The 27,050-nt window shown below is 48.1% G+C and overlaps 1 protein-coding gene across 2 annotated transcripts in view; it reads left to right on the top strand.

Moving 5' to 3' along the window:
* Positions 1-27,050, top strand: part of LOC119445932 (uncharacterized) — a 276,735-nt gene that overhangs the window by 60,853 nt on the left and 188,832 nt on the right. For both annotated transcript variants that reach the window (XM_037710238.2, XM_037710237.2), the window contains exon 4: positions 21,876-21,950. In XM_037710238.2, coding sequence (XP_037566166.1) covers positions 21,876-21,950 — 75 coding nt within the window. The remainder of the gene's footprint in view (positions 1-21,875; positions 21,951-27,050) is intronic.

Here is a 27,050-nt window from a genome sequence, read left to right as displayed (position 1 = left end):
CTTGTTTAGGATTGTATTTTTTGTACGTTGAAGTTGAATGAAGACACATTTGGTTAAGTTTATTTTAAATCATGTTGCCACTGATTACACGCACACACTTTCACGGACTGCATGCCGTTGCCGATACACGGGATCGGCCTTTCGGGCACGATCGCGCTTACGTTCGCGTACGGCAGCCTCTTCTTCTGCCGTGCGCTGCACCCACGGCCTATATACCCATGGTGACGGCGGGGAATGCATTGCGTGACGCGCGTAATGCAATGCAGATATATACAGTTCGTCTGGGTAGCGTGGCGTTGCAGTTCCCATTGTTCTTATCGGCACAGCTGCGAATGTAAACTGTAGTGTTCTACGATTGTGTGCGCAGATTGTTCTATTGTGTGCGCGGATGCGCAGGTAGTTCCATTCTGTAAGTTGCCTTTCCTGCAGTGAGTTTTCGGCGCTCATGGACGAATCCGTGAAAAAAAAAATTGCAGCGGCACCCAAAGTGCCGCTGCTTCTTCTTAATTTGATTATCCCGCGGGAAAACGGAGGAGTCGACGTGATCCCCATGTGACCTCCCTCTCTGCCGCTCTCTCTGAATCAGCCATCGCAGACGTCACATGAGACGAACCATAGCCCGAAATAGGTGGCACCACTCAGATATTGCAGTTTGCCACCTATTTTGCTACTCAGATGTTGCCACCACTTAGAAAAGCCCCGAGACATTACCTTCTCTCCATCCAATCACCCTGCTGCGTGATCAGTATAAACTCACAACGAGACTCCAAAAGAGCGGGAGACAGAGAGAGAAAGGCAAAGGAAAGAGGGAGGTCATTGTCGTAAAACCTCGCCGTGCACCGGGCCTTTTGTTTCGGCATCATGCGAGACGCATTCCTCGAAGGAAAGAATTCCCAAGCTCTTGGGGACGTCTGTGCCATTCACGGAATCTTTCGGAAGCGGCGATGGTGGTACTCCAAAACAACGACATTGCTCCTGCGAACGGAACCACGGGAGTTACGGCTGAGCTCACCCGGCCGCTTTTGCGCTTTCCGTGAACCAGGGCTCTAACCCGCTTGGCTATAACTCTCCGCCGCCGGTCTTGGTGCTTGACCGCGTATCCTTTGACAGGCGCTGCTCCTGCAACCACCTCCGGCCAACAACGCTCAAAGCTGCCCCGAAAACATCCTTCATTCCTTACCGCTAGTGAAAAAAGCCGATCCACGAGGAGGTAACGTAAACTCGCTCGGAATGTACTCTCCTAAAAATTTTTTTTTTTCACACATACGCATTCGGTATCTGAGAAATGTGCGAGCATCGTGCTGTGGCAAAATGGCACACACACTCACACACCGGGCGCTGTGTAAGAAACAGGGCAGAGGGAGACGCAGCACACTAACACTCAAACTGCTATTTTGAAGGGGTAACGATCACTGGAGCTAAGGTGTACATGCTCTCATAACATTAAGAAACCAACTATCACAGCGCCTTGCATTCGTTTTACTGCTGAGCACCTTCCATTCCCAGTGGCGGTGGCTATGTTTCGATGAGGAACGAAGGCAAAAACACTCGTGTATAAATCGATCGAGCGGGGTGGTCAAGGCTAGAGTCCTGCACTAAGAAGTTTCTCGTAGCGCTCGTGTTCCTCTAGGGCGTCTAACTAAATGAATGAATACATACACGCACGCACGCACGCACACACGCACACGCACACGCGCACACGCGCACACGCGCACACGCGCACACACGCATACACGCATGAATGAACGAATCAATCAATGGGTCGAACAATCAATCACAGATTTCCACAGGGTGGAAGAATCATGTGGAAGCTCCTCCTGCCCTCCAGCTTCCAACGCCCCTACATGTCGTACACTACAAATCCCAACGCGTAACTAGGCAATTACAATAATTAATTTATCGGTGTTCATTCATTCCTTGCCGAAACATTTTGATAAAAATGCGTAGAATTTCCTGATTTTTGCCAGCACTAACAAAGCGCGCAGAATCGCAATTTACCTGACGCCATCTTGGTATACATGAAGAAAATCCTTTTAAAAAGTATTTTCTCTTAGCGCAAGACATTCTAACGCATAATCGTGCTATGAAACACCTTAATTACGTCTCTTATACTCGCTTTACAACGTGCCCACTCTGTGCTTTATAACAGGCTACTGTGGTATTTGCAACAGCGCATGTTGTTTCTAGAAGCACAGTGTCCTGTAAAGCCCCCATTAGCGTCACTCGGACTTCTCATTATAAGTTTGAACATTAGAAACGTTAGAGTGAGACCATAGCGCTGAGGCATGCAGAGGACACCACTGAAGGGTTGTTGTTGTCGTTTTTCTTTTTTTCCTTTGGAAAATTGCTATATAGTATCTTCCGTGCATTAGCCAAGCGTTTCCTTGCAAGAATCTTGTTCTGGTACACATTCCGGTGCAAGATAACATAATTTCTATAACGACTTTGGAAGGGTTCGCTACTATGCACAACTTTCGAAAGGCGCAATTTTCAGCAGTGGCGGAGAACATTTCCACCCTAGTGACGCCATCGTAATCATGCTCTTTCTCGTGTTCGCACCTGTACACTCGTGCAACGTAGCTGGCAGAAGGACAGAAGTACAGTTGCTTTCAACGTGAGCTGCAATACGATACCCGTAGCCGAAGAGGCTACGGGCCAGTGTCGCGAACTAAACACCGTTGAAATTGCTGGTGTTTATTAAATCAACTTTTCGTACGTCGGCGCCACCGCGGAGTCCTTGAGCCCCTTCAATTAACTACGGGCGCTCTGTTGCAGCTCATATTCAATTTGCTTGAGTTCCGGAGTGAAGAAAAAAAGGAAATAATTAGACGCTTCTTCTTGATTTTCAATTTCCGTAATCAACCTGCTGCTGCGAATTTTACCAATAATAGTTTTGACATAATCTTTTATAACAGTGTAAGCTGAGTTTTGTCTCTTTTTGGGTGTCTCTTTAAGCAAGACAGGTCGCCATGTGGCATGTCGTTGCAGTTGTAGCTTCGTAAACAGCGTCAATATGCCGAATGTTTTCGAAGTGACGCCAATCCCGCACGTGAAGCGGACGATAGCCAGCCGCTGGACCTCCATTGCGTTTAGCTGTCGCCTCGTCGGGAACGTTTCTTCGCGACGCTGCCGTTCCTCTCTCATAGTGTTGGTGCAGCGACGTCAAACTGTGCGCTACCCCCCAAAGTAGGCGCAACCGTTCTCAACCGCGGGTGGGGACGGCCGACCTGTGCAGGCAGTCCGGTCATTCTCCGCGGTGGTGTGCCGTTGTCATGACAGCGAGCCCAGGACTCGCGGATGCTTAGTTCACCGTAAGCGCTCGACATAGGCATCCCTCTATTTTTTTTGCTCCCCCCCCCCCCCCCCTTCCTTACCGTGACTTCACCTGAGTTTGCAACTGGCTCTGCATACTTCTGCCTTATCTTCTTTTTTTTTTTCCTTTCTACGGGTCGTCTTCCAGTGGTTCCTTCTTTTCAATGGTCGTCGGGTCCGCCGTGTTTCCTTATTTTTGCCCGAGTCTTCCTTGCTTCAATGAGTGGGGAGTAATGACAAAAGCTTCGTTGCAATTGGCTTTGTTACGACTAATGGTCAAGGCACGTGTACTCCTGAATCTAGCTTCACTGCAGCACACTTCAGGAAAGAAGCAAGGAAAACGAATGTGGAAGCAACTTGTAACCGCCTATACAATGGTGGAGACGGCAAACTTGGGATGAATGATTGAAACACTTTATTCAAAAGGAAAACGGGAATGGGTCATAGAGTCTTATGAGATAATTTCTGCGTAGTAGAACGTCCAAGAAGTGCAAGTTTTCTTGTATTGCAATTTTTGGGCCTTGTCTCAAATGATGTCCCGACACGGCAAGTCTGCTCAACACTTAGCTGATGCGTTGTTTTTGAAATGGAAAAAAAAGAAAAAAAAAAGATTTCGGAAGAAAGGCGTGAGAACGCTGAAGATACTCTCCTGACGTCCGTTCTCGATGTGGTCCAAAACGATTCGATCGTTCTAAGTTGAACAAGAGAGGCCGCCCAAATCTGTGCCAGTACTTGCGAAAGTTCCGTCATGGAAGGAAATAAGAACAGGGCCGTATACTATTCAGTGCTGCGCACGCATAAAGCGAATGAAGGCATGAATGCATTCGTCGGTTTCATAGTGATTCAGTTCACTTGAAAAGCTCCTTCGCTAACTCACCTAACGCTTTCTCACTCTTTTCCAATTCATCTTAAGAAATCCTCTTATGCCCTCTAGATTCCTAGGCATTTCCAACGGCGTGTGTAAAGGTAAACACACAAGCCTTTTGGCGGTTAACATGAGCTAGTCTTGTTAACCGACCTGCTCATCGGAGCGGCAGAGCTGTCCAGTCACAGGTCCTGGCTGTTAAAGCTGTGCACCATGCCAGGGCAACTGAAAAGCTGTATAGTCGGAGCTTCATTCATCTGCCGAGCTGCCACGAACTGGTACGTCCTTCACGAGATCGCCGCCATCACCTGCCGGACAACGTTTTTGTACTCCGTAACTGCTTATCTTTGTTCATGAAGTTCTGTGGCGCTGATTGAGTTACTTCAGACCCAATCCTTACGCCCTCCTTGTGGGGTTCCTTAACTTAATAAAATGAACTGATAGAAGCGATTTAAATGAAAACTCCGCGCCTGCATGCACAGATTGTCGCGAATATGTGACAGGATTACCAAAGCAGATATTGCTGGTTCGCAAGCATTGGCGCAGCACTCGCCGGCGACCACCTTCAACGAGGCTGCGCTTTAATGTTTTTCTGGCAACAAGGATCCGCGTCCGGTGTCTGCTAGCCTCCGATCACTGAACGAAAAAAAAAAGAGATCTCCACATGCAGCAAAGCTGCAGCTGTCTCCGTCCACTCTTCTTTAACTGCCATTTATGTGAGCGTCCCGTCGTCATGACCTCCGAGGTAATGCTCACTGTACTTACGCCTGCTTGGGCGCGGATCTTGGAATCCATGGTTCTAACTTTTTTGGAGCACACCATGGCTAGCATCTCGATCTTCAACCATTTGATTCAACGGCCGTGGCTCGCCGATATGGACATATTGTGCCAGTGCTGTGTGCCTAAATGGAACGACCGACTTCTCCTTCTTGCGATCAAAATTGCGCGAGCAGGATGTTCAGACTTCCGTCTGACTTTCCTCTGAAGCGCATGGACAAACAACAAGCGTTTTCTTGAAAACGGTCACTTTTTGTAGTACCGGTTTGTATGCACTATAGCCCGAGAACAAGTGCTATTAAATCTGATTTCGGATTATTTTCATATATTATAAAAAAATCTGGTCCCGACATGCTTTTGACGAGGTATTAAAGTTCATCCTTAAACTTAGCCCTTCAATCGAGTCACGGCAGAACTACTTCCGAAAGAATTTGCTGTGAGGCTTTCTTTCCTTTGTTTCTTACTTCCCTATATGTCGAAGCAGTCTTATAATTTCCCCTCTATACGAACTCCGGTCACTCTCGCCGTGCCATCGCGCGAACGCTTTCTCCGTCTTCGATCCCCAACTCCGGTCCGGAATTCCTTCGCGCACTCTCAATCAGCCGGGATCACAATTGAAAGTGAGATCGCAGAAGGCGTCGGCCGTGTTAGCGATGGCTTGTGCGCGGCGAGCGCGACTGAGAGAGGGGGTTCCTTTTGTACGTCGCCGTGTCCCAACCCGAGCGGCAACCTTTTCAGGCGCCTCAAAAAAAAAACCGTGCACTGGCCGCGGCCGCCACCACCGCGGCCCGGCCCATTGAAAAGCGATGTCCGCCAAAGCTTATAGATCGGCTCCGTCCGCACTTTCAAAATTCAGCACGGAGCTTATATGAAGAGACTTGGTGCGGAAAAATGGAGCAGCAGAACCAGAATCCGGGCCATACTTGCACCGTGGACAAGGACACCATACCCCCCCCCCCCCCCCCCCCCCAAAAAAAAAAAAAAAAAAGCAGTGGCGATACACAATCACGACGACGACGAGGAATAAAAGAGGCGACGACGGCGTCCTTGCTGTTTTCCAATTCCTTTAAACTTCCTCTCACACCCTCCTCTCCTCCCTCCGTAAAACGGCGATTTCGAAACAGGGACTGCACCGGTATCTGGGCCGGACAACAGATGGTTCGCTATAGCCCCGGGACTAGTGGGTGGGCTGCCTAGAGCTGGCGCTGTATGGCAAAGATATTTCTGGAGCCGCTGGCAAAGGCTGCTGGCGTCCCGTGCGTGGGCGTTCGCGCAAGCAAACAGGGCAGGCAAGCAGGCGCGGACTGCAGGAATTCGCACGGAAGCTTGTGTTTGTCCGGCTGTGTCTATGGGTGAAATCTCGCTTGCGAGCTCCCGTGTATGTATAAGTAAAATTCAGACAGCCGTAGAGATTCCGATGCAGAATAGAGGACATTAGAAGGGTCGACTTAAGAAGGAAGAAACGCCAAATGTTTGAAACCACGTCGCGGGAATTTCTGAAAGTGATTCATCCTTTGATGTAGTAAAATCACCGTGGGCGGACGTTTCGATGCGGTGTTGCCGAGAAAAGTATCTTCTTTGTTTCGCATGTGGGCGAACTTTATACTGTGGCATCTAGCCTGCAGAGTGTTCGGGAGAGGGGAGTCGGTGTTTATCTACACAGTCTGACGTCGTTGCTGAAAGAGCAGCTGCTAAAGGCGGTTGTATTTTCGGTTGACGCTGTTGCAACACGTTTCTGAGCCCCTTGCTTTTGCTGCTCTACTTTTCTGCTTCGTTCTTGGCAGTTTTAGGACTTCCTCTCTGTGAATATTAATAAAAATTGCATTTCCACCTGCGTCGTTCTCACGTCATTATTTTTGTTTTCCTACGGGAGTTTGTGTCTTTTACGTTCAGTAAACATCAAAAGCGTGTTAAGACTGCAGTTTCCAGGATATTTAGGTCGTTTGCTCTGAGGGTTCCGTCCGTTGTGCTATGTTAGCATCTCTGACACTCAAGTCTCCGGTCGCATCCGTCGTCTGAACTTCGCAAAGTGTGCGGTAGTAAACTATGCAAGTATCTGAAGCTTCGGCGCCCTTGAAATCAAATGACTTCTTGTTAGAACGCAACTTCGCACACGTATTTCAATGCCCACTACGCAAAGCATGTTTCGACTCGCGCTATTCGAATAAGGTATTTCTTATTCCCCGCTGTGCTGCTCCTCCTTGCCCTCGAGGCACACCGTCGAAAGTTCACTTACGCCTTACTTTGCGAGTTCCAGAATGTCGAACGACCGCGGAAACTGGCACGATGTGACCGTGCCACTCGGGCGAGGGAAAGCGTATATGATTATTGTGAACTCACCCTCTTTCTCTTGTGCTTTTGCTTATGATGCGCTTGTACTGTTGAGCCTTAGGTCGTAAGCTCACTTGTCAGCGGAGGGGGTGGCACTTCAAGAGGGCCGGAGTGAAAAAAATGATTAAAGCGTTGTTTCATTTACGTGTATGATACAAAAACATTTAGGTGGATAATACTAAATCGTATCCCTCCGCTTAGGTGGCTCTCGTACCCCAGTTGTTCTTTTGGCACCTCAATATCAATCGCCATATCGTTCAATCAACAATAATTTAGTCGCGTAATTTAAGGATCGTGAATATATGTTGTGGGTCTCACGTCGATCTTCATAAAGAGGCTCTATAGATTTAGCCGCACTCGTTGCTTAGCATGAGGAGTAAAAAAACACTGGTTGCAAAGAAGAGTAGCTTTAAAACTAATATACCCTGTACGCGCTACCCTGTTTGGACAGGTGTCTAACACAGGCAGCGACACGCTAAAAGTTCAATTATGGGAGCTTAGGCGAAGAGTTCTCATTTTCCCGGGGGAGGGGGGCTAAGGCCCGACAAGTCTTTCATCCTGCTGCCTTCTCTCTCTCTCCATATATATATATATATATATATATATATATATATATATATTGCCCCGATACAGTGAAGGGACTGCTACGGTTGGTCGGACAAGGACGACGGCGACGAAGTGGCCAGAGACACGCGAAACCCTTGCATCCGTCGCCGCTACTTGTGGCTGTTGTAACCTTGTTTATAGTTATAATTTCGAAATACACGTTATTCCCGTAACAATATATAATACTTTATACATATAATTATATATAATTACAGTGCTGAGTCCAATATAATTCAAATCAAGGTGGAACTATTGGTAATACTTGCAGAAAAATGTCGCAGTTTCACCCGAAAGGCGAAGCATCAATTGCGATAGCAACTTAGTAGAGAGCTATACGGAGTAAGGATAGAAGTTTTATCAGCTGTATAAACTTGGACATGCAGCAGCACCAGCAACGCGCAGAACTGATGTCGACGCCGTCGCCATTTTGCCCGCGTTCGCACCGAACGCGCGCGGCGTTGGTGACTGTTGCCGGTGCCTCTGGGGGTGGCTCGGAGGCTTTCGACGAGATCAGAATGGGACACTCGTAGAGCTGCGTCGGAAATCTTACCCACCTTCTCGCCTCGCAATGTTTTTATATTTATATAAATACGCATTTGATGCCGCAACGTCGCCTCCCCCCATGGCCTTTCGCGCGACGGAAGAAGTCGCGTTTTCCTCTCTCTCTCTCTCTCTCTCTCTATATATATATATATATATATATGGTGATTGTAAAGGAGGAAAGAGACGCTTAAATCTGCTGCCCTTTAGGGAGCACGGCGCAGAACGTGCGTTTGTTCTCCGCCGTGCGTTCGCTCCCCGTGAAAGCGCGTGTCCCTCGCGCTCTTTCACTCGCACATACAGCGTTCGGCGCGCGCCGACGATTTCATCTCCATTGACGTCATACGGAACCTCACGGCGACGGCCACGCCGACGGCAGAAATCTGCTTTTGAGTGTCCATATAATTGCTATCGCAATAAAAGGTTTTCACAACGTGCAGATTTCCCAACAATTTCAGCTATGTCCGCATATACTCGTACTCGTATCGTTTGACGCATGTATTTAGCTTTTCAGCACTGCCACGTGCTATCCGCCTCTGGAACAGCCTCCCAGGTAGTATTGCTTCACCTACAAATCACGAAACCTTCAGTAATAAGTAGCCAAACATTTTATGCCCCCAACTTGTATTCTTCCTTTCTTCTTTTTCTCTTTTTTTGACAAACTGTGCGCATATATACTTGCTTGTAATTCCGATAACACGCCATTTTGACCTTTTCCAGTGTTTTATTGCGATAGCAATAAAACACTGGAAAACACTGGAGGCGACGTTTAGCTGCGGCACCAAGTGCCTATTTATATCAGAGGGTCCGGCAACAGTCACCAACGCCGCACGCATTTTGTGCGAACGCGGGCAAAACGCCGACGGCGTCGACAACAGTTCTACGTGTTGCCCGTGCTGCTGCATGTCCAAGTTTATACAGCTGATAAAACTACTGTCTTTACTCCGTATAGCTCTCTACAAATTTGCTATCGCAATTGATGCTTCGCCTTTCGGGTGAAACTGCGACAACTTTTTCATTTCGCTGCTGTCTTTTTATTATTTTTATGAACGCTGTGTGAACACTTCTTTAATGTCAGTAATAGCTAATTACCCTATTTCAATTGCCTTGTTTGTGTTGTTTTTTCCATTACATTATATTGCGAAAGTACAAACTGTGTGCTTGAATACTTCTTATAGTCATACCGGTAGCAATAATCTTCCATTTTTTAGTGATTTTTGTTTCTATTTGCAGTTTTTTTCTTCGTGTTTGGTTTGTCGAGCCATTGTAGTAGATTGCGTGATTCGTGGTTTTCTTGCCGATGTTTTGTAGCGGTATTGTGTTCAAGTGTAATTGAATTGTACCTCATGCTCCCCTCACTCAATCGTGTTTAGATTTTAAACCTGAGGTGTTTTTAAACTATATATATATACATATATATATACATATATATATATAGCCTCCTAGGACCCTTTGTACAAAATATTGATATGTTGCACATTGCCTTGATTTAAAAAAAATCACTCGACAGCGATTACTCAAAATAATCATCCTAGAAATGAAGTCCCGAGAATGTGGAGTTGCACAGAAGGGGTTTACTCGTGTTCTTGACACCCACTTTCGAGAAATTCGGCACTAAATTGATATACACCTCTGTGTTGTCACAGACGGCGCAAAGCACATTTGCAATGTGTGTCGCATTTCTTGATATTGCGTGAGTATCCAGGATAAAGTAGCAACATTCCAAGGTGCTACACGTAGGTCAGTCTTCATCTCGGCGTTTAGGCAATGAAATGCAGATTTTACTATAGCAAACACATTGCGATGGTTACTTCTTCCACGTACATGGAGATGTAGCTTTTGGCCTCTATTTCTGGTATTTAAATTTTTTAAAATGTTTTTCACAGTCATAACATACCAGTAGACCATAAAAACCAGCTTGAAGAACAATTATATCCCATAGCTGTGTTGGAGTGCCAGGTGAAGATATATACACAGGGAATTTCAGCGAACACTTTCAAAAATTTTTAAAGGTTGCCTGTGGCAGATAGCACAATTCTATTTCATGAGCTGGTCTACTGGAAGAGGCGGACATTACTCGCTCAAGAAATTGAAATGCGTAATCGAATAATTCACAAAAAATCACTAAGATTTTAACTAATTACCTGATGGCCTATATTGCAATTTACAAATTGTAGCCGTGGAGTTCGCAAGGCGGATCCACTTGGAACAAATTTTCGGGATGACACCAGTTTCTAGATATTAATTCCCAAACTTTGCGGAGAAATGCATTGGCGTTCCAGTTAGTTTCTGAACAAAACGTCGCCTTATGCATTGAAGCGCAAAATTAACTGGAACGCCAATGCATTTTTCCGCAAAGTTCGGTAATTAATAACTAGAAACTGGTGTCATCCTGAGAATGAATTTCAATTGGATCCGCCTTGCAAACCTCACGGCTACAATTTGTAAATTGCAATATGGGACATCAGGTAATTAGCTAAAAACTTAATTAGTGAATTTTGTTAGTTAGTCGATTATGCATTTCAATTTTTTGTGCAAGTAATGTCCGCCTCTTCGAGTAGACCAGCTCATAAACTAGAATTGGGCTGTCTGCCATAGCCAACCTCAAATAAATTTTGAAAGTGTTCGCTGAAACACCCTGTATTTATAACATATTTATTTGCTGACTTTTCGGCTGGTGTCCGGCCAGCGTCGGGGAATTTCTATATTGTCAGACGTTTTGGTACTATGTCCTCTTGTAAGCAAATATGCACAAATACATTTTGTGGATATCTGTGCTTTTCATTGGGATCCTTTCATCGATTACTCAATCGCGATTAAAATCGATTGTGTCGATTTCTGTGCAAATCACAGGAATTCATAAGACGCTCTTAGACTACATAATTATTTTATAAATATAAAGTCTGGTGTGTTACGTACCAAAACCACGATATATGATTATGATGCGCGCCGTAGTGATGGGGCCTCCAGATTAATTTCGACCACCTGGAACTCTTTAGCGTGCACCCAATGCACGGTACACGGACGTTTTTGCATTTCGCCTCCATCGGAATGCGACAACCACGGCCGGAATTCGGTCCCACACCCTTGGGCTTAGCACCGCAACGCCGAAGCCACTAGGCCACCTCGCTTGGTACTACTTAATTGCTTGAAATATAGGCTGCAGAGCAGGTGGCGTTTACAAAACTAGCTTTTTGCTCGTCACTGCCAGCACTTTAGATGTGCTGCAGCTGCATTAGCAGTTAATACTTATTTAGAATGTTGAAAAATGCAAGCACGGTAAGGTGTTAATTAGCACGCCAATCCAATTCGCCGCATGTTTTCGGTGCGTACTTCTCCAAAGCACTGCAAGGCACGCGATTACTGGCGAATGGGCATGCCTTGCGTACACTAGATGGCTTCAATTTTGCATCACAATATGCCCCCAACATTGCTGCTGCTTACAAGCTAAATTAGTGTATTTTAGTTAATTACATGCTTGTTGAGTAGAATTTGTTCGCGCACCTAATGTCTACACAACCTAAACAAGCAGCACTCGCGTAACTCGCACATACCTATGTATGTACTTGACCAAATGCTTGCTTTTTGGCAATTACAGTCATCTCGGTACAGTGGGATAAATTATGCGCCATTCGTAAAACACATAACACTCCAGAGTGCTTGAATACGTAGTTTACGGCAAAGGCTGTAATTGACTCGCATACCTTGTACTTTGCCTACACATTACCCATTACCCATTTCGCTTATTCTCACAATATAAACAAAGTATATCTTGTTCAAGTCACCAAAGACACCGGAGAAACCGACTATAGGGACATCGCATAACACGTGAACATATGAAGAAAATGAGGGTTGAGTATTTTTTTTTTCCAAATCTCAATTATGTCAGAAACGCTAACGCTTGGCCACTCATGCCACCTAACAGGCCCCTGTTTTCGCCAAGTATAAACTCGGTGGTACGTAGAGTTCTCTCGGGACAGTGGCAAACATGGCTGATAAGGGCCATAAAACGCCTTCGAGTACTTGCTTAAGGAGTTATTCCCAAAGGCTTTTTTAGGAGGGGGCTCTGGGGGGGGCTCGGGCCTCCGATACCTACCCTACCCCCCCCCCGCCCCCCTAGTCGGGGACTATGTATGAGAGCAGAAGTTTGTACTTCTACGGCGCATACTCGTAACGCCGCTCTCGTAACAGCAAATTGGCTTCGCCGCATAAAGGCTATTAGTGCGGTGAAACTTCCTTATCGTTATTAGTAATTGTGTGACTCGCTTCGTATGTACTGGTAGAACGAAAAAAAAAAAATGGCATTCTAACAAACTGGTCGAAGACCCCTTTCCTGCTTTTCGGCCACTCGGCGCCAGAGAAAAACGAGTAATCGAAGAAGAGGCAGTTGAGGAGGTTAAAAAAAAGGGGGCGGGGAGGTGAGTGATGGTGATGGCAGAAGTGTTGCACTTACAAATTTCAATCGACCGCTCGCGGCAGAGGAGGCGAGATCTAAAAAACAAAAAAAAAGGACCCACAAGTTCGTTCACTTCAGCGATAGAATGGCGTCGGTTATTTTATTTATTCTCTGTCCTTCTTCGCCCTTTGGTCGTTCTTGTGAGTGCGGCCGAGTTTGGGCGACCGGGTTTTGGGTTTGAAAAAAGCTCGCCGGCTGCTCGGGCTCCTCGATCCGCGCACGGCGCATCCAGAAATTTGAAGCTCTCTCAGGACCCGGCCGCGGTGAAGCGACAGAGCTTTCTGGGTTGTTGCTGCCGTTTGTGCCCTAAACCGCTCAATAAGCCGATGCGCCACCGAGTTCAGGCCCGGGCCGCTTTTAAGGGCAGAAGGCTCTGGGAAAACACCGACCGGTCCTGTACACCCGAGCGGCCGGCGGTAGCTTAGTGTTCAACTTTCAGCGCTAGTGCGGCAAAGCACTCCGTAGGCAAGGAACTGAAAATGACGCGAGAGGGAGAGAGTGTGTATAGAAGAAAGAAGAAAAGAAAACCCCAAAAACAACTCTCTCTCGTCTTTTCTTTCTTTGCTTTTTGCCTTCGTAAACGTATGGCGGCCGCTCTGCGAGTGTGTGCCCACGAATAAGAGTTCAGTGAAGTCCGCGCTTCGTCGAGCGTTCCGGAAGGAGTTTGCTTTTAGAATAACTGCGCCAGAATTGGTTTAGGCGAGCGCCGGTGCGCGTCCTCTGATCCTGAAAGAGTCCTCGCATTTCTTTTTTTTCCTTGTTTTTAGCGTCTGCCTTCTTGTAGCGTCATTTTTTTTACTACTCGTCCATCTGTGTATAGAGGCTGTGTGCGTTCTTACTTTTACCAGCTGTATTTTGTTTTGTTTTCGTCTGAGCCGATGATGCGCTGTATGGACATACAGGTAAAGAGTGCCTTCCATACGTTTTTTTTTTCTGACCGTCGCAAAGCGCATGGCAAAATTCTGGAGCTTCTTCCTCTCAAAGAGGTCATGTTCGAATCAGGAACTGCTCATAAAAGAAAAGAACCCAAAAGTGGCGACAGCGTTTGTGTTGTTGGTGTTCACCACACAGTGCGCGCGAGTAGCAACGCTTGCGTCACGTGAGATTGGATCAACGACAAGGCAATATAGTACTGAAACAAGAGAACTCATTTCGTGAGTTGTTTTACTTAGAGATCTCATTCCAACCGCGACGGCCGCATTCCCGTGATAGTCGAGTGCAAGAACGCTGCTGCACCAAACACTGAACGCAAGTTAAACAAAGGATAACCAGTAGGCTCATATATATATATATATATATATATATATATATATATATATATATATATACAGAGTGTTTCTCTAAGAAGTCTGCCATGACCTCTTCGTTACATTGGCACGTTAAAGTCCAACAATAGAATGAAATAAGTCGTCGAAAATCACATCGGGGGATACTCATCGCGACGTAACTACTATCAGCAGCCCTCGTTATAGTAATGTGCATCCTTTCAATGCATCCGATAATTGCGCTAGGAAAAATGGTGATTGGACGTGTGTCCTTTCACAGTCGCAATCATTTCTGGTAGCCCTGCCGAATCCCAACTTGCACTGCAAAAGGTACCCTCGGACTGATCGATCGAAAGCACGTCGTCCTCGAGTATGTTAATCATACCGTTGGAGTCTAAAGTGCCGCTGGGCTAAGGCCTCCAGGTATGCTAAGTTCAACGGCTATGCTTAAGCGAAAGCTTTAGCTCGGGGCTCCTATCTCAGTACATCAACTGAGCCGAATTTGATGAGGCTTGTTGCACTTAAAAGAAAAAAAAAGGTAAAAATGTAGTGACTGTAAGAAGCCAACTTTTTTACTTATGCAGTGAACCTTGTTTTACAAAAATTGTTGAAAATTGCAAAGAAAATGGGAAAGAAAAAGTTTAAGTACCAAGTTTACGACTCTGAGAAAATAGCAAATAGTGAAATAATGTTTCTGTAAGGCGCACGTATTATGTCACTTAAAGCGAGCAAAATGAATGTATCATACAGCGCTCTTAAATATACCACTAATTTGTGAATAAGCTCTGACGTTTCAAAAAGCCTCGTAAGCATTTTATCAATTTCACGTAAGCTGTAAACTCGTATATCAAACTTTTCTTTATATTTAAGCCCTGCACGGGCCAAATTTTTCAGCCCGGCCTCAGCCCGGGCCCGGACAGGCCCGCCAGAGGAACTTAGTGTACACATGCCTGAAAACTGTCATTGCTTAGGTGGCGTATTCTAAGACGTTAGAATAAAAACGGCACGCAGTGACTATAAAACATTGCGAAAAACTTTTACCGACAGAGTACCTCGAGCACGTCCTGTGGGGCTGAGCCTCTGCTGGCCCCCCTTTCACCCAAGAGGAAATGATGACGCTTATTAAGGCCCAGGATCACACCTCTCAAATCCTGGCAGTCCAGAGGGCCCGCGAGAAGGCCGTCAGGTTTGACCTCATGATCCCCGAGTGGGCCTATAGCCAGGTGACGTCGAGTTTACTCGCTTCTATCGTGGACCGAATAAAGTTCACTTACTTACTCACTCACTCACCGACAGAATACCTGTACAACTAACATGAAAAGGCGGACAGAAGCGAAGCCCGGGTTCAATAATTCTGGCAATGCATTTCATTTAAAAATCTAGCGTACATATCACGTTGTAAACCCCAAGAATTATGCGCACTGGTAAAATAAGCGACACTTCTACCCGAAGGCGAAGCACTGGCAGCGATAACCGGGTTTATTTTTAAGCTGTAGCTCCTCGTACGGTGCTCCAACAGTACCTGGAGGGGACAGGGCGCTACGCAGCATGCGATAATACTGCTGCGATGCAGCAAGAACATCGCTCTGTCGGATACCTGCCGTGTCACTACGTCGTGGCGTTAGGAACGTTCGCAAAGATCTTACTGACGTAGCACCTGGATGGTGCCCGAGATGAGACAGACGGAAAATTGGGGGGAAAAAGAAAACTTTGGGCGTTTGACAGCGCTTGATTTATCTACACGTTTACTGGTCCTTCCCGTCCAGAACAATGTATATGCAGTGATTTATGCACCGTGGTGTGGTAAGCACGCAACTGCTCAATGGGACTTGCTAACATGGCTCCGGTGGAGCCAATTAAGTGGAGCGCGAGAGTGAGCCATTTTGTCACACAGCGTTGAACAAGATGGTGTCACACCAGCTAGGCCAGTCTCGCACCCTGCGTCAGGGTGACTTAGCTTCGACGCGTATGTAGCTAAACGCCACTCCCCGTCGCTATGGATAGGATAGGAATAAACTTTATTTGTCCTACGGTTATGGCTGTTGGTGCCCGGGGCTAGGCTGCCAGGGGTCCGTCGCCGGAGAAAAATCTTCCGAGATCCTCGGCAACGGCCCTGGCCCGCTGGACGCCCCACTCCTGGTCCTCGGATGCCTCGCTGAGGAGGGCGGCTTGCCATTTCTCAGCGAGGCGCCCCACTTCAGAGGCTTCTGCTGTTGTCCTCCCCCTTCCTCGGAAGGACCATCGCGATCTGCAACACGGCTCCTACCTTTGTATCAGCTGAGTTTTCGCCACTCAATTTCCGTTGAAGCGATAGACCACATGAACCTTCGCTCGCTGTTGCTGCACGCTTGCTCACGCCAGCGTTTTGACAGCAGTTGTGTGCGGTCACACAAACAACTCGCAGAACTGGTGTCGACGGCGGCGGCGTTTTGCCCGCGTTCGCACCGAACGAGCGCGGCGTTGGTGACGTGTTTATGAAGAACGTGCCAACTTTTGCCGTACAACCTATGGCGGTGTACCGTAGCGACCATAAGGCCAAGGTCCCTGTGGTCACTAAATAAATGAAAACCACCGGATCATATATATTTCTCATTCTTTGACAGTTCAAATAACCAATTACCCAATCACATCTTAGTAGTCATAATTGGAAATACATAATTCCCACCATAGTACAGCTTCGCTGGTCTTCCATCTCCACCCCAGTTGAAGGGCTGACAGATTTTTCACTAAAGCATTTCTGCTCTTTACATGTATATAAATAGGAAAATTGCAGTCGGCCCAGTGCTAGAACTACCTCCCAAGTATTGGGAGGTACCGTAATTCAACATGCAAAATAAATATTCAACAGCTTGGGCTCCAGAATCATTATCTAATTTTCAAGCTTCCATTTCTGGTATTCAGTGGCCGAGGTTCAATGGCCAAGGTAAAATGCTTGAGGTATTCAACCTCGGGCATTTAGGTCTAACCGCCAATAATCAACAGCCTGTAATTGATCGCAGAGACTCGACGGGCAAGTATCGCCGGCCGAGGGTTTTTCGGTGACGTTTCAATGCGTGGTCCATTATCCGATGGATGGATGGATGGATGGATGGATGAATGAATGAATGCTATGAGCGTCCCCTTTGAAACGGGGTGGTGCGTTACGCCACCAAGCTTTTGTTAATATTTTTCCTACCTATATTTTTGATAAAACACCCAGATACAAAGAATCCCCACCATCAAACTTCTTGAACCATTACTGGGAACTCTGTGTTTGTACGTCTCCGTTCTTTGTGGTCTCCCTACTTTTCTGCCACCAAACCTCCAATCGCCTCTTATTGAGATCTATTGCGGACATGCTTACTTTCCCCCTGCTATCCCTGAACACGAGGGCTTCAAGGAGGCCAGCGGAGCCTAAACTGGCAGCTGGGTAGATATATTCACATTCTAATAAAACATGTTCCATCGTTTCATTAGCTTTACCGCAGCAAGTGCATGCTTCTTCTTCCATGATGTATCTCGCTTTATAACTACGTGTTCTAAGGCACCCTGATCTCGGTTCGAAAAGCAAGGAACTTCCCTTTGAGTTATCATAAATTGTTTTTTTTCCTGATTTCGTTTTTTTTTCCTTTGAGGTAGTTAGTCATAGCAGGCTTCTTTTCCATGGCCGCCACGCATGAAATTGTCTCAGCCTCTCTCACTTTGCGTTTGACGTGCTTTGTTGCCGTGTTGCTGACCATACCGCTCGCATACTTGCTGGTAAGCTTCCCAGTTCTTTTCCTCCACTGTGAGTTAATGTTGTTTCTGTACAAATATTTGAACACTCTCGCACCCCACTTACTCCAAGTGGGAGGCTGCACTTCGCTACGTGCTAGTGCACGTTCCGAACTACCTCAATAAATATTTTCCATGCCATTCCATATTCCTCAGCCGTTCTTCAAAATCAATTTCACTCTAAGCCTTCCTTACTTCAAAACTTGTCCAGACCCTGCTCAGCTTCATTGGCAGTCTTCCCGTGAGCGGCCAATGCGAGGCGTCCCACTGACCTTTGGTTGCCATCGAGTCATGATTGTACCCCTGACTTCAAGCAAAGAACCGCATTTTCAAATGTAAGCCCTGGAACCAGTACACCTTTCCACATACCCCGGAACACCTCGTACCTGTTGTATCCCCATAGCGCTCTGTGTTTCATTATATGGGCCGCATTTCTCTTCCCCTTTTCTATTGTTTTTTCTTGTGTCTCCAGATATCTATCGCCTTCGTTTATCTATATACACAAAGGTATTTGTATTATTTTACCCGAGGTATTTCCTGGCCTTGTATCAACACTGTCTGTTCGCTGTTTTCATTGAATACCATAAAACCTTTGAATACCAACATTGAATACCAAAACATTGAATACCATAAATTTTAATCCTAAATTCTCACATCTTCTCCACAGATATCAGCCAAACGTTGCGTATCACTTTGCTTATTAGCAATCAACACAATGTCGTCCGCATAAAATAAACCTGGAAGCTGCTGCTCAACTATTGTGCGCGGCTTGCTTGTATGAGAGGTTAAACCCGATACTGATTCCTTCTAGCGCCCTTTCCAACCTTACCATGTACACTCGGTTTCACACTTAAGGGAAAACTCAGAGCGCATTGCAACGCGCTCCGAGTTTTCTTCTAACTGTACATCATAAACAGCAGCGGGGATAAAGGGCAACCATGTCTTAGTCCCTTGTTTATATTAACTTTATCCTCGCTCCTCATTCCTTCTCATTCAACGCAAACGGTATTTTCTCGGCAAATCTCCCTCAATAGCTGTATACAGTCGTTGCCTATACCTTCCCCTACCATAATATCCCGCAAACTGTTGCGGTTTACGCGGTCATACGCTCCGGTAATGTCTAAAAAACCGGATATACCGGTCTCCTTTGTTCTCTGGATATTTCAATAAACTGAGTAAGGACAAATAAGTTATCATCCAGACGCCTACCGATTCTGAAGCCATTCTGAAGTCCTCCCAATATGCCATTGATCTCTGTCTATGCTTGCAGCTTCAATTTAATCGCCTGCGTTGCTAATCTGTATATTACCGATATAATGGTCAGTGGTCTATATAAGTGAGTTATTTTTCCATCTTACCTTTATAAATTAAATTCATTCTACTTTGTCACTCTTTGCTATTCGTCTATCTTTTATTGTTTTTTCTATTGCTCATTCACGGCGCCTCCACTGCAAACGCTCTCTCACAGCGTAATTCTGCAGAGTTCCTTGTTCCGTGGTCTGGTACATACTTGTAAATGAACAAATATTAGCGAAGAAAAAAAGATGCGTACACAAGGAAATTGAAGTGGACACTGTACTTACAACTGCGTTTATGTATGAAGAAGCTTGCACATAAAAAAAAAGCGGCACATGCGCAGCGCCATTTGGGAACAGAATATCAAACTGATTCGTTACCACGATGTTATGTTTTTTTTCTGTTAAATACGCTTGGCCGGACGACAGAAAAAGACAAGGGACCACTAGCAGCTGTGTGTTCTTTGCTTCGCATGATGTAAGAGATATGGGATCGAGCGCAATTTCACCGCCGCTTCGAAGGGCCTCACACGAACGGCAGCTGAAGGTGGCGTATGCGTTCTCTCGACATTCGACATACTTACAGGCTCGCCAATTACTGAACTGCGGTTCACGGTTTTCGGTTCTTCGTACTTGGTTGGAAAGACCGGAACATCCTTTTCTCGCGAGAAGGGCATCCTTGCAGTGAGTGTGTCCACGGCCACTTCGCCGCCGCCACCGCCTGGCTGGTTAACGCGACCCTAATGAGCCTAGTGATTGATCGCTCTCCCACGAACGCGTCTCAATCGACATCGACCGTGGCGCCAGCGAGCTTCGGCGCACTCCGATCAGCTCGGGCCCCTGGGAGGCTCGATTTTCGTTTTATTTTTGCTGCTACAGTCACCTATAAGCCGCGCTTATAATGTACGCGTCTTGCGTAAACTTGTCGCATGCAAATGACGGCTTTATTCTGGAAGCTATTGTGCCTACCTGTCCATCAAAAACATTTTTTTTTCGTTGTCGTTGTCCGAGCGTACCTCGCTCAATCTGCATGCAAAGAACATTACAGGCTTATTCCTTTCCTCGTCTCCGAAGGTTTTGAAACCACACCTTGGTCATTGGCTTCTAGTTTACTAAACCAGACGGCTTCACTTATAACACCAACAACAAAAAAGTTCGAACTACTTTGCACAAAGAAAAAAAAAAGAAAGGAAACCGCCGAAAGTATTTCCGTATAATTTCTTTTTCGAAGTATATGTTAATGCTGTGCCGCGTTGTGCAAGAGTTTTAGGGGTCGGGGTGTTGCTAGGGGCAGATTGCGGAAGAAGCTGCACTGTACCGGCGGACGCCGTAACCTGGCTCGCTCAAGGCAAAAAGGCTGAATTATTTCACGGCCAAAGAGGGGGCTCGGCTTTCTTAGGTGGTCTTTAGCAGGCGGCATTCACACCGGCGATAGGCAGAGGTCGCGCGACCGAACACGACTGCCGACGCGCAGCAAACGAGGTTCACACCGGCAAAATGCGAACTGCCCGTCACCAGATCGCATCGTCAGGCGATTTAATTGTGCCGTTCTCCTCTGCTCGCACCGCCATCGTCGCGTAAAATAATGGTAGACGTATTCAGACGTCTTGCTGCTGTGCCACTGATTCATTCAGCAGCATTGCGATTCCATTAGCGGGTCTGAAAATTGGAGCAGCGAGTGACTGAGCCGAGACGGTCGCTTTTCAACCAAGCCTTGTGATACCGTCGCTTTGCAGCCAACTTGGTCGCGCGACTTTCGCGACTCGCAGTATAGTAGGCGTCGTCTTAATCGAAGTACTGCCCGAGACTATGCTAATTAGCTTCGGCGACCACCGGAGAACTGACGTATTCAGCGTGACACGGACTACTTTCTATAGCTTTCGAAGCGACGAGACTGCTATGCATTGGAGGTCGCTCATTATTGCGATAGCAATTATGTGGACACTCCAGGCGCATTTTTGCCGTCGGCGTCGCCGTGATGTTTTCTTTTTCTTCGGACATTTGGGTCAGTGCCATTTACAATGACTGGGAAAAACATCATCCCACGTCGGTACATGAAATTCGGTGCTCATTTTCATATATCGCAACTTTCACCTTTTGCGTGCACATCAAGGCAACCGTCACATAAATGTGGTTGTAAATAAAGTAGTTGCCGCTGGATAGCTTACCTGCGAGATTCAGTTGCCTTTACTAGTATACGTGTATACTATACGCTCTAGAGAGTACAGTGCTGCAGAAACCGTGCTTAGTTCCCGTTAAAAGGCTGACTTGAACATAAGCCGCACGGTAATAATGTTCCTTACTTCCAAATGCCGCATTCCCATTATGTTTTTCCAAAACCTAATAAGCCCTTTACTGTAATGGTTATTTGACTGAAGCGCGAAAGAAAATATGGCAATAAGTGCGCACGCGCTTGTGTGTGTGTGTGTGTGTGTGTGTGTGTGTGTGTGTGTGTGTGTGTGTGTGTGTGTGTGTGTGTGTGTGTGTGTGTGTGTACGCGCGCTACATGTCATCGAGAAACACACACAGACGGCGTGCTGTGTTCTCCCCGTTTAGTCAACCTTACCCCTATGGCCGTCATTTTGCTTTGAAATATTCGGCACGTTTCAATCTTGAGCTGCCGTTGCGCTAACTCAATGTGAATTTACTGTTCGCTCTTTATCATTGTCTGACAGATTCTCTGGGTCGGTATGCTCGCCACGTTCGACTGCCTGGTGACCGACAACACCTCTCAGGTCTACCGTTACCTGGTGAGTGCCTTTGTAACGTGAATGTTAAAGTGAATAGTTCCTTCAGAGTATCTTGTAATTTTTCTTTGAGGTTCAATGAATCAGTCTGCTTGGCACCCCGATGTTTACTTACAGCATCCGGGTGTTTCAATGTGTGCCATTAATTGCCACTGCTGAGAGTACCTTTGCCACTAAATTCTACAACATATTGGCAGCTGCAGGTCAAAGTAGCACTTATCATGGGTAAACAATTTTTTCTGTATTGCAAACAAATATTTATTGTCTGGTGTGATAAGGAGATTTACTGACGGCAAGCGGCAGGCGAAAAACCAGTTCAGTCGCCAGAGAGCAACGGTCTCAACGCCAAGAGCTCGTGATCTGCGCTCGCGCCCTACATCTATGAGAGCGCCCCACTACTGCTTGCTCCCTGTTCTTCTTCTTCACTACAATAACCCCGGCGGCGAAGGGGAGCCATCCTGGCGACTCAAGGGGACGCAAGGATGAGAGGGTCGTGATGCGGCTTGAGGCGGCTGACGTGGACCGTGTCGCGACCGAGACGGCGCTTGTCCGAGGAGGGGTTGACCGGCTCAATGACATAAGTGACGGGAGACCTGCGCTCGATGACGCGGTATGGCCCGTGGTACTTGGCAGCAAACTTGGGGGTGAGGCCAGGAGAGTTGAAAGGTATGCGGAGCCAGACGAGGGATCCAACGGCAAAACTCAGCACATGCTCATCGGTGTCGCGGCGATCTTTCTGGAGGGCTTGGCTGTCGGACGTGAACGAGCGGGCCAGCTGACGACACTCCTCGGCATGCTGGGCGACGTCAGAAATTGCACTGAATTCGGAGGCGTCCGGGCGGTACGGTAAAATTGTGTCAAGCGTGGAGGATGGTTCACGGCCATATAAAAGAAAGAATGGTGAAAAGCCCGTCGTAGACTGCGTCGCGGTGTTATACGCATAAGTCACGAAGGGGAGAACGACGTCCCAATTGGAATGATCAGAATCAATGTACATCGACAGCATGTCACCGAGCGTGCGGTTGAAACGTTCCGTGAGCCCATTCGTTTGAGGATGGTAGGCAGTTGATGTGCGATGAATAATACGACAAGAGCGGAGGAGCTCTTGTATCACGTTGGACAAAAACACACGGCCTCTGTCGCTCAGCAGTTCCCGTGGGGCTCCATGACGGAGTATGAAATGGCGCAATATGAAGGAAGCGACGTCACGAGCACCAGCCGCAGGGAGTGGAGCGGTTTCTGCGTATCGCGTCAGATGGTCCACCGCGACAATTATCCAGCGATTGCCAGCAACAGAGCATGGAAGCGGTCCATAAAGGTCGATTCCAATGCGTTCAAAAGGGCGGGCAGGACATGGTAAAGGCTGCAGCTGACCGGGTGTATGGTTAAACGTCTTTCGTTGTTGACATGCGGAACAAGACCGTATATATTTACGGACAAATGTGTACATCCCACGCCAGTAGTAGCATTGGCGGAGCCGTTGATACGTTTTCAGCCCGCCAGCATGGGCATGTTGCGGATCTGCATGGAAGTATGCACACACATCGGCTCGTAAGTGCTTGGGTATGACCAGCAGCCATTTACGTCCGTCCTCCAGGTAGTTGCGGCGGTACAAAAGTGAATCGCGTATTGCGAAATGCTTGGCTTGTCGACGAAGGGCACGGGGTTGGCTAGCGGGTGAAGAGGCGCAGAGAAATTTCAAGAGGGACGCGATCCATGGGTCCTTGCGCTGTTCCGAAGGCATGTCGGTGATGGTCAGAGCGTCCAGGGAAAAGTCTACCGCTGAAGGAGGCCCTGCTTCGGATTTGACGGGTGAACGAGAGAGCGCATCCGCGTCAGAATGCTTGCGCCCGGATCGGTAAACGACGTGAATGTCAAATTCTTGAATACGAAGAGCCCATCGACCGAGACGACCAGAGGGATCTTTGAGGGAAGCCAGCCAGCAGAGGGCATGATGGTCGGTTACAACGTCGAAAGGCCTGCCGTACAAATAGGGGCGGAATTTTCCTAACGCCCATACAATCGCGAGGCACTCTTTTTCGGTGACCGAATAATTCGCTTCCGCCTTGGTGAGGGCGCGGCTTGCATAGGCCACAACATACTCAGGGAAGCCGGGCTTGCGTTGCGCGAGAACTGCACCAAGACCGATACCACTGGCGTCAGTATGTATTTCGGTTGGCGCAGAAGGGTCATAATGGCGTAGCACGGGGGGCGAAGTAAGTAGGCGGCGCAGTGTCGCAAATGCGTCGTCACAGGCCGGTGTCCAGTGGGAAAGGTCGCTGGGGCCGGCGAGGAGCTTCGTAAGCGGTGCGATGATGGAGGCGAAATTTCGGACGAAGCGACGAAAATAGGAGGCCAAGCCGACAAAGCTTCGAAGTTCTTTGAGGGTAAAAGGCTTCGGAAACTCGGCAACAGCACGTAGTTTTTCCGGGTCAGGGAGAATGCCATCTTTGGAGACGACGTGGCCGAGTATGGTTAGCCGGCGAGCCCCAAAGTGACATTTCTTCAGGTTGAGTTGAAGGCGTGCGTTTGTAAGGCAGCGGAGAATTGTGCGTAAACGAGAGAGATGCGTAGCGAAATCGGGAGAGAACACGACGACGTCATCCAGATAGCACAGACATATCTTCCATTTCAGACCGCGTAAAATGCCGTCCATCATCCGTTCGAATGTTGCGGGGGCATTACAAAGTCCGAAAGGCATCACGGTAAATTCATACAGGCCATCCGGTGTGACGAACGCCGTCTTCGGACGATCACACGCCGCCATAGGGACCTGCCAATATCCCGATCGCAAGTCGAGGGAAGAAAAAAATTCGGCACCTTGAAGGCAATCGAGGGCGTCGTCTATTCGAGGAAGAGGATAGACGTCTTTGCGAGTAATCTTGTTGAGGCGTCGGTAGTCCACACAGAATCTAATAGAGCCATCTTTCTTTTTGACCAGCACAACAGGAGAGGACCAGGGGCTGCAAGAAGGCGTAATGACTCCGCGCTGAAGCATGTCGTCAACCTGCTCCGTAATGACACGACGTTCCGCAGGTGACACACGGTAGGGGCGCTGTCGCAAAGGAGCGTGAGGCCCAGTGTCAATCGTGTGAACAACCGCATTAGTTCGGCCTAGGGACGCTTGCGGTAAGTCAAACGAAGTGCGGAACTCGTGTAGAAGGGCAAGAAGCTGCGTCCGTGCAGCCGGATCGAGGTCGCTGTCGATGGAACGGTGAAAAGATTCCGAGAGCACGGCGTCGGACGCAAGGTGAGGGGTCAGGGCGTTCAGCGGATGCTGAGTCTCAGGCACAGAGGGGTCAAGGGCTACAATAACAGCAGCGTCTACAGGCTGAACGTGGCCAAGCGTTTCATTTCGGTGCAAAGTCAGAGGGCCTGAATTGGGGTTGCAAACAAGTAGTCCGGTATTCTCCTGATGAAGCGCGAGGATGGCAAAAGGCAGTGACGTATTGTGGCGGCGACAAAACAAGTCAGATGGCGTGAACAGAACGGTGGCGTCGGAAAGGGCGGCACAGGAAACGGGAACAATGACGGCACTCTGAGGTGGCAGGTCAATAGCGGCGGTGACGACAAGCTTTCTATCCCCAGGACCGGCCACATGGGTGGAAGGCGTCTCGGGAAACACAGCGAACTCTACCTGAGCACGAGCGCAGTCGATAACAGCGTGGTTACGGGACAAAAAATCCCACCCGAGGATCAGGTCATGGGAACACGAGGCCAGCACAAGGAACTCAACGCTGTAGATCACGTCTTGTATGAGCACCCTGGCCGTACATGCTGCAACGGGTTGAATATATTGTGCGCTCGCAGTACGGAGAGAAAATCCTGAAGGTGGCGTCGTCACTTTACGGATAGAACGGCAAAACGTATGGCTCATCACAGAAATAGCGGCGCCGGTGTCCACAAGCGCAAGAGTTCGTACACCGTCAACAAACACTTCAATAACATTGGCGGGGGACAAGCGAGGACTTAGACAGGTTGACGACGGCGCAGCTCGTGCCTCAGAAGCTGCGGTAGTCAGTTTTCCGCCTCACCAGTGTTGTACCGACGACGCATAGGCGAAAGAGAACGGCGGCGCGGTGAGGGGGACCGACGAGCAGCAAAAGGTTGGGCATCGGAAGTGGGCTGGTGATCACGGGCGCATGTTTCAGGCTCTCGTTCTGGCTGGGTGCGATAGGGAGGTCGGAAGGAGTAGTCTGGATATCTCGGCGTACTCGTGGTCGCCGCGAAGCGTCGGCGACAGAATCGCGCAACATGACCCGGAATTCCGCAAGCATAGCAGATCGGGCGGTTGTCTGCAGTGCGCCAAGGATTTGCGTACTGTGGCTGCGCCCCGAAAAGCACCGTCGCTGGTGGTCGAATTGGTGGTTGAGGGGTTAGTACTGGTTGAGGACGTGGCTTCATGACGGCATCCGCATACGTCAGAGGCGCGGCAACAGGAGCCGGAGGAGCAGCAGACGGCACCACAAATGATAGCGGCGCGGTGACACCAGTCGGCTGAAAGGCAGACGGCAAAGCCTCGGTGACCTGCTCCTGTATCACTTGTCGGATGGTTGGAGTCAGCCTAGGCGTAGGCACTTGCGTGGTCGGAAAAAATGAAAGCTGTCGAGCAACTTCCTCACGCACAAGCTCCTTAATCTGTGACAGGAGCGCCGTGTGGTCGCCGCCGATGGTCAACGCAGCGAGGGAATCGTCTGTTGACGTCTGCCGCCGAGCTAGGACGCGCTGCTTACGTAGTTCGTCGAAGCTCTGGCACAAGGTCACGAGTTCAGACACGGTGCGTGGGTCCTTGGCCAGCAACATCTGAAAGGCGTCGTCGTCTATGCCTTTCATGATGTGCTTTATCCTGTCTTGCTCAATCATAGAAGGATTCACGCGCTTGCACAAGTCAATGACGTCTTCAATATAGCTCGTGAAGTTCTCGCCCTGCTGCTGCGCACGTCCGCGTAGACGCTGTTCAGCGCGAAGCTTGCGCACTGCGGGGCGACCGAACACTTCCGCGAAGCTCGTCTTGAAAGCCGTCCAATTGGCGAAGTCTGACTCATGGTTACGAAACCAGAGGTTTGCGACGTGTGTTAGGTAGAACAGGACGCTGCGTAGTTT

Source organism: Dermacentor silvarum, chromosome 3 (assembly GCF_013339745.2).
Source record: "Dermacentor silvarum isolate Dsil-2018 chromosome 3, BIME_Dsil_1.4, whole genome shotgun sequence".
Taxonomy (NCBI): Eukaryota; Metazoa; Arthropoda; class Arachnida; order Ixodida; family Ixodidae; genus Dermacentor; species Dermacentor silvarum.
This window is presented reverse-complemented; position numbering and strand designations above follow the sequence as displayed.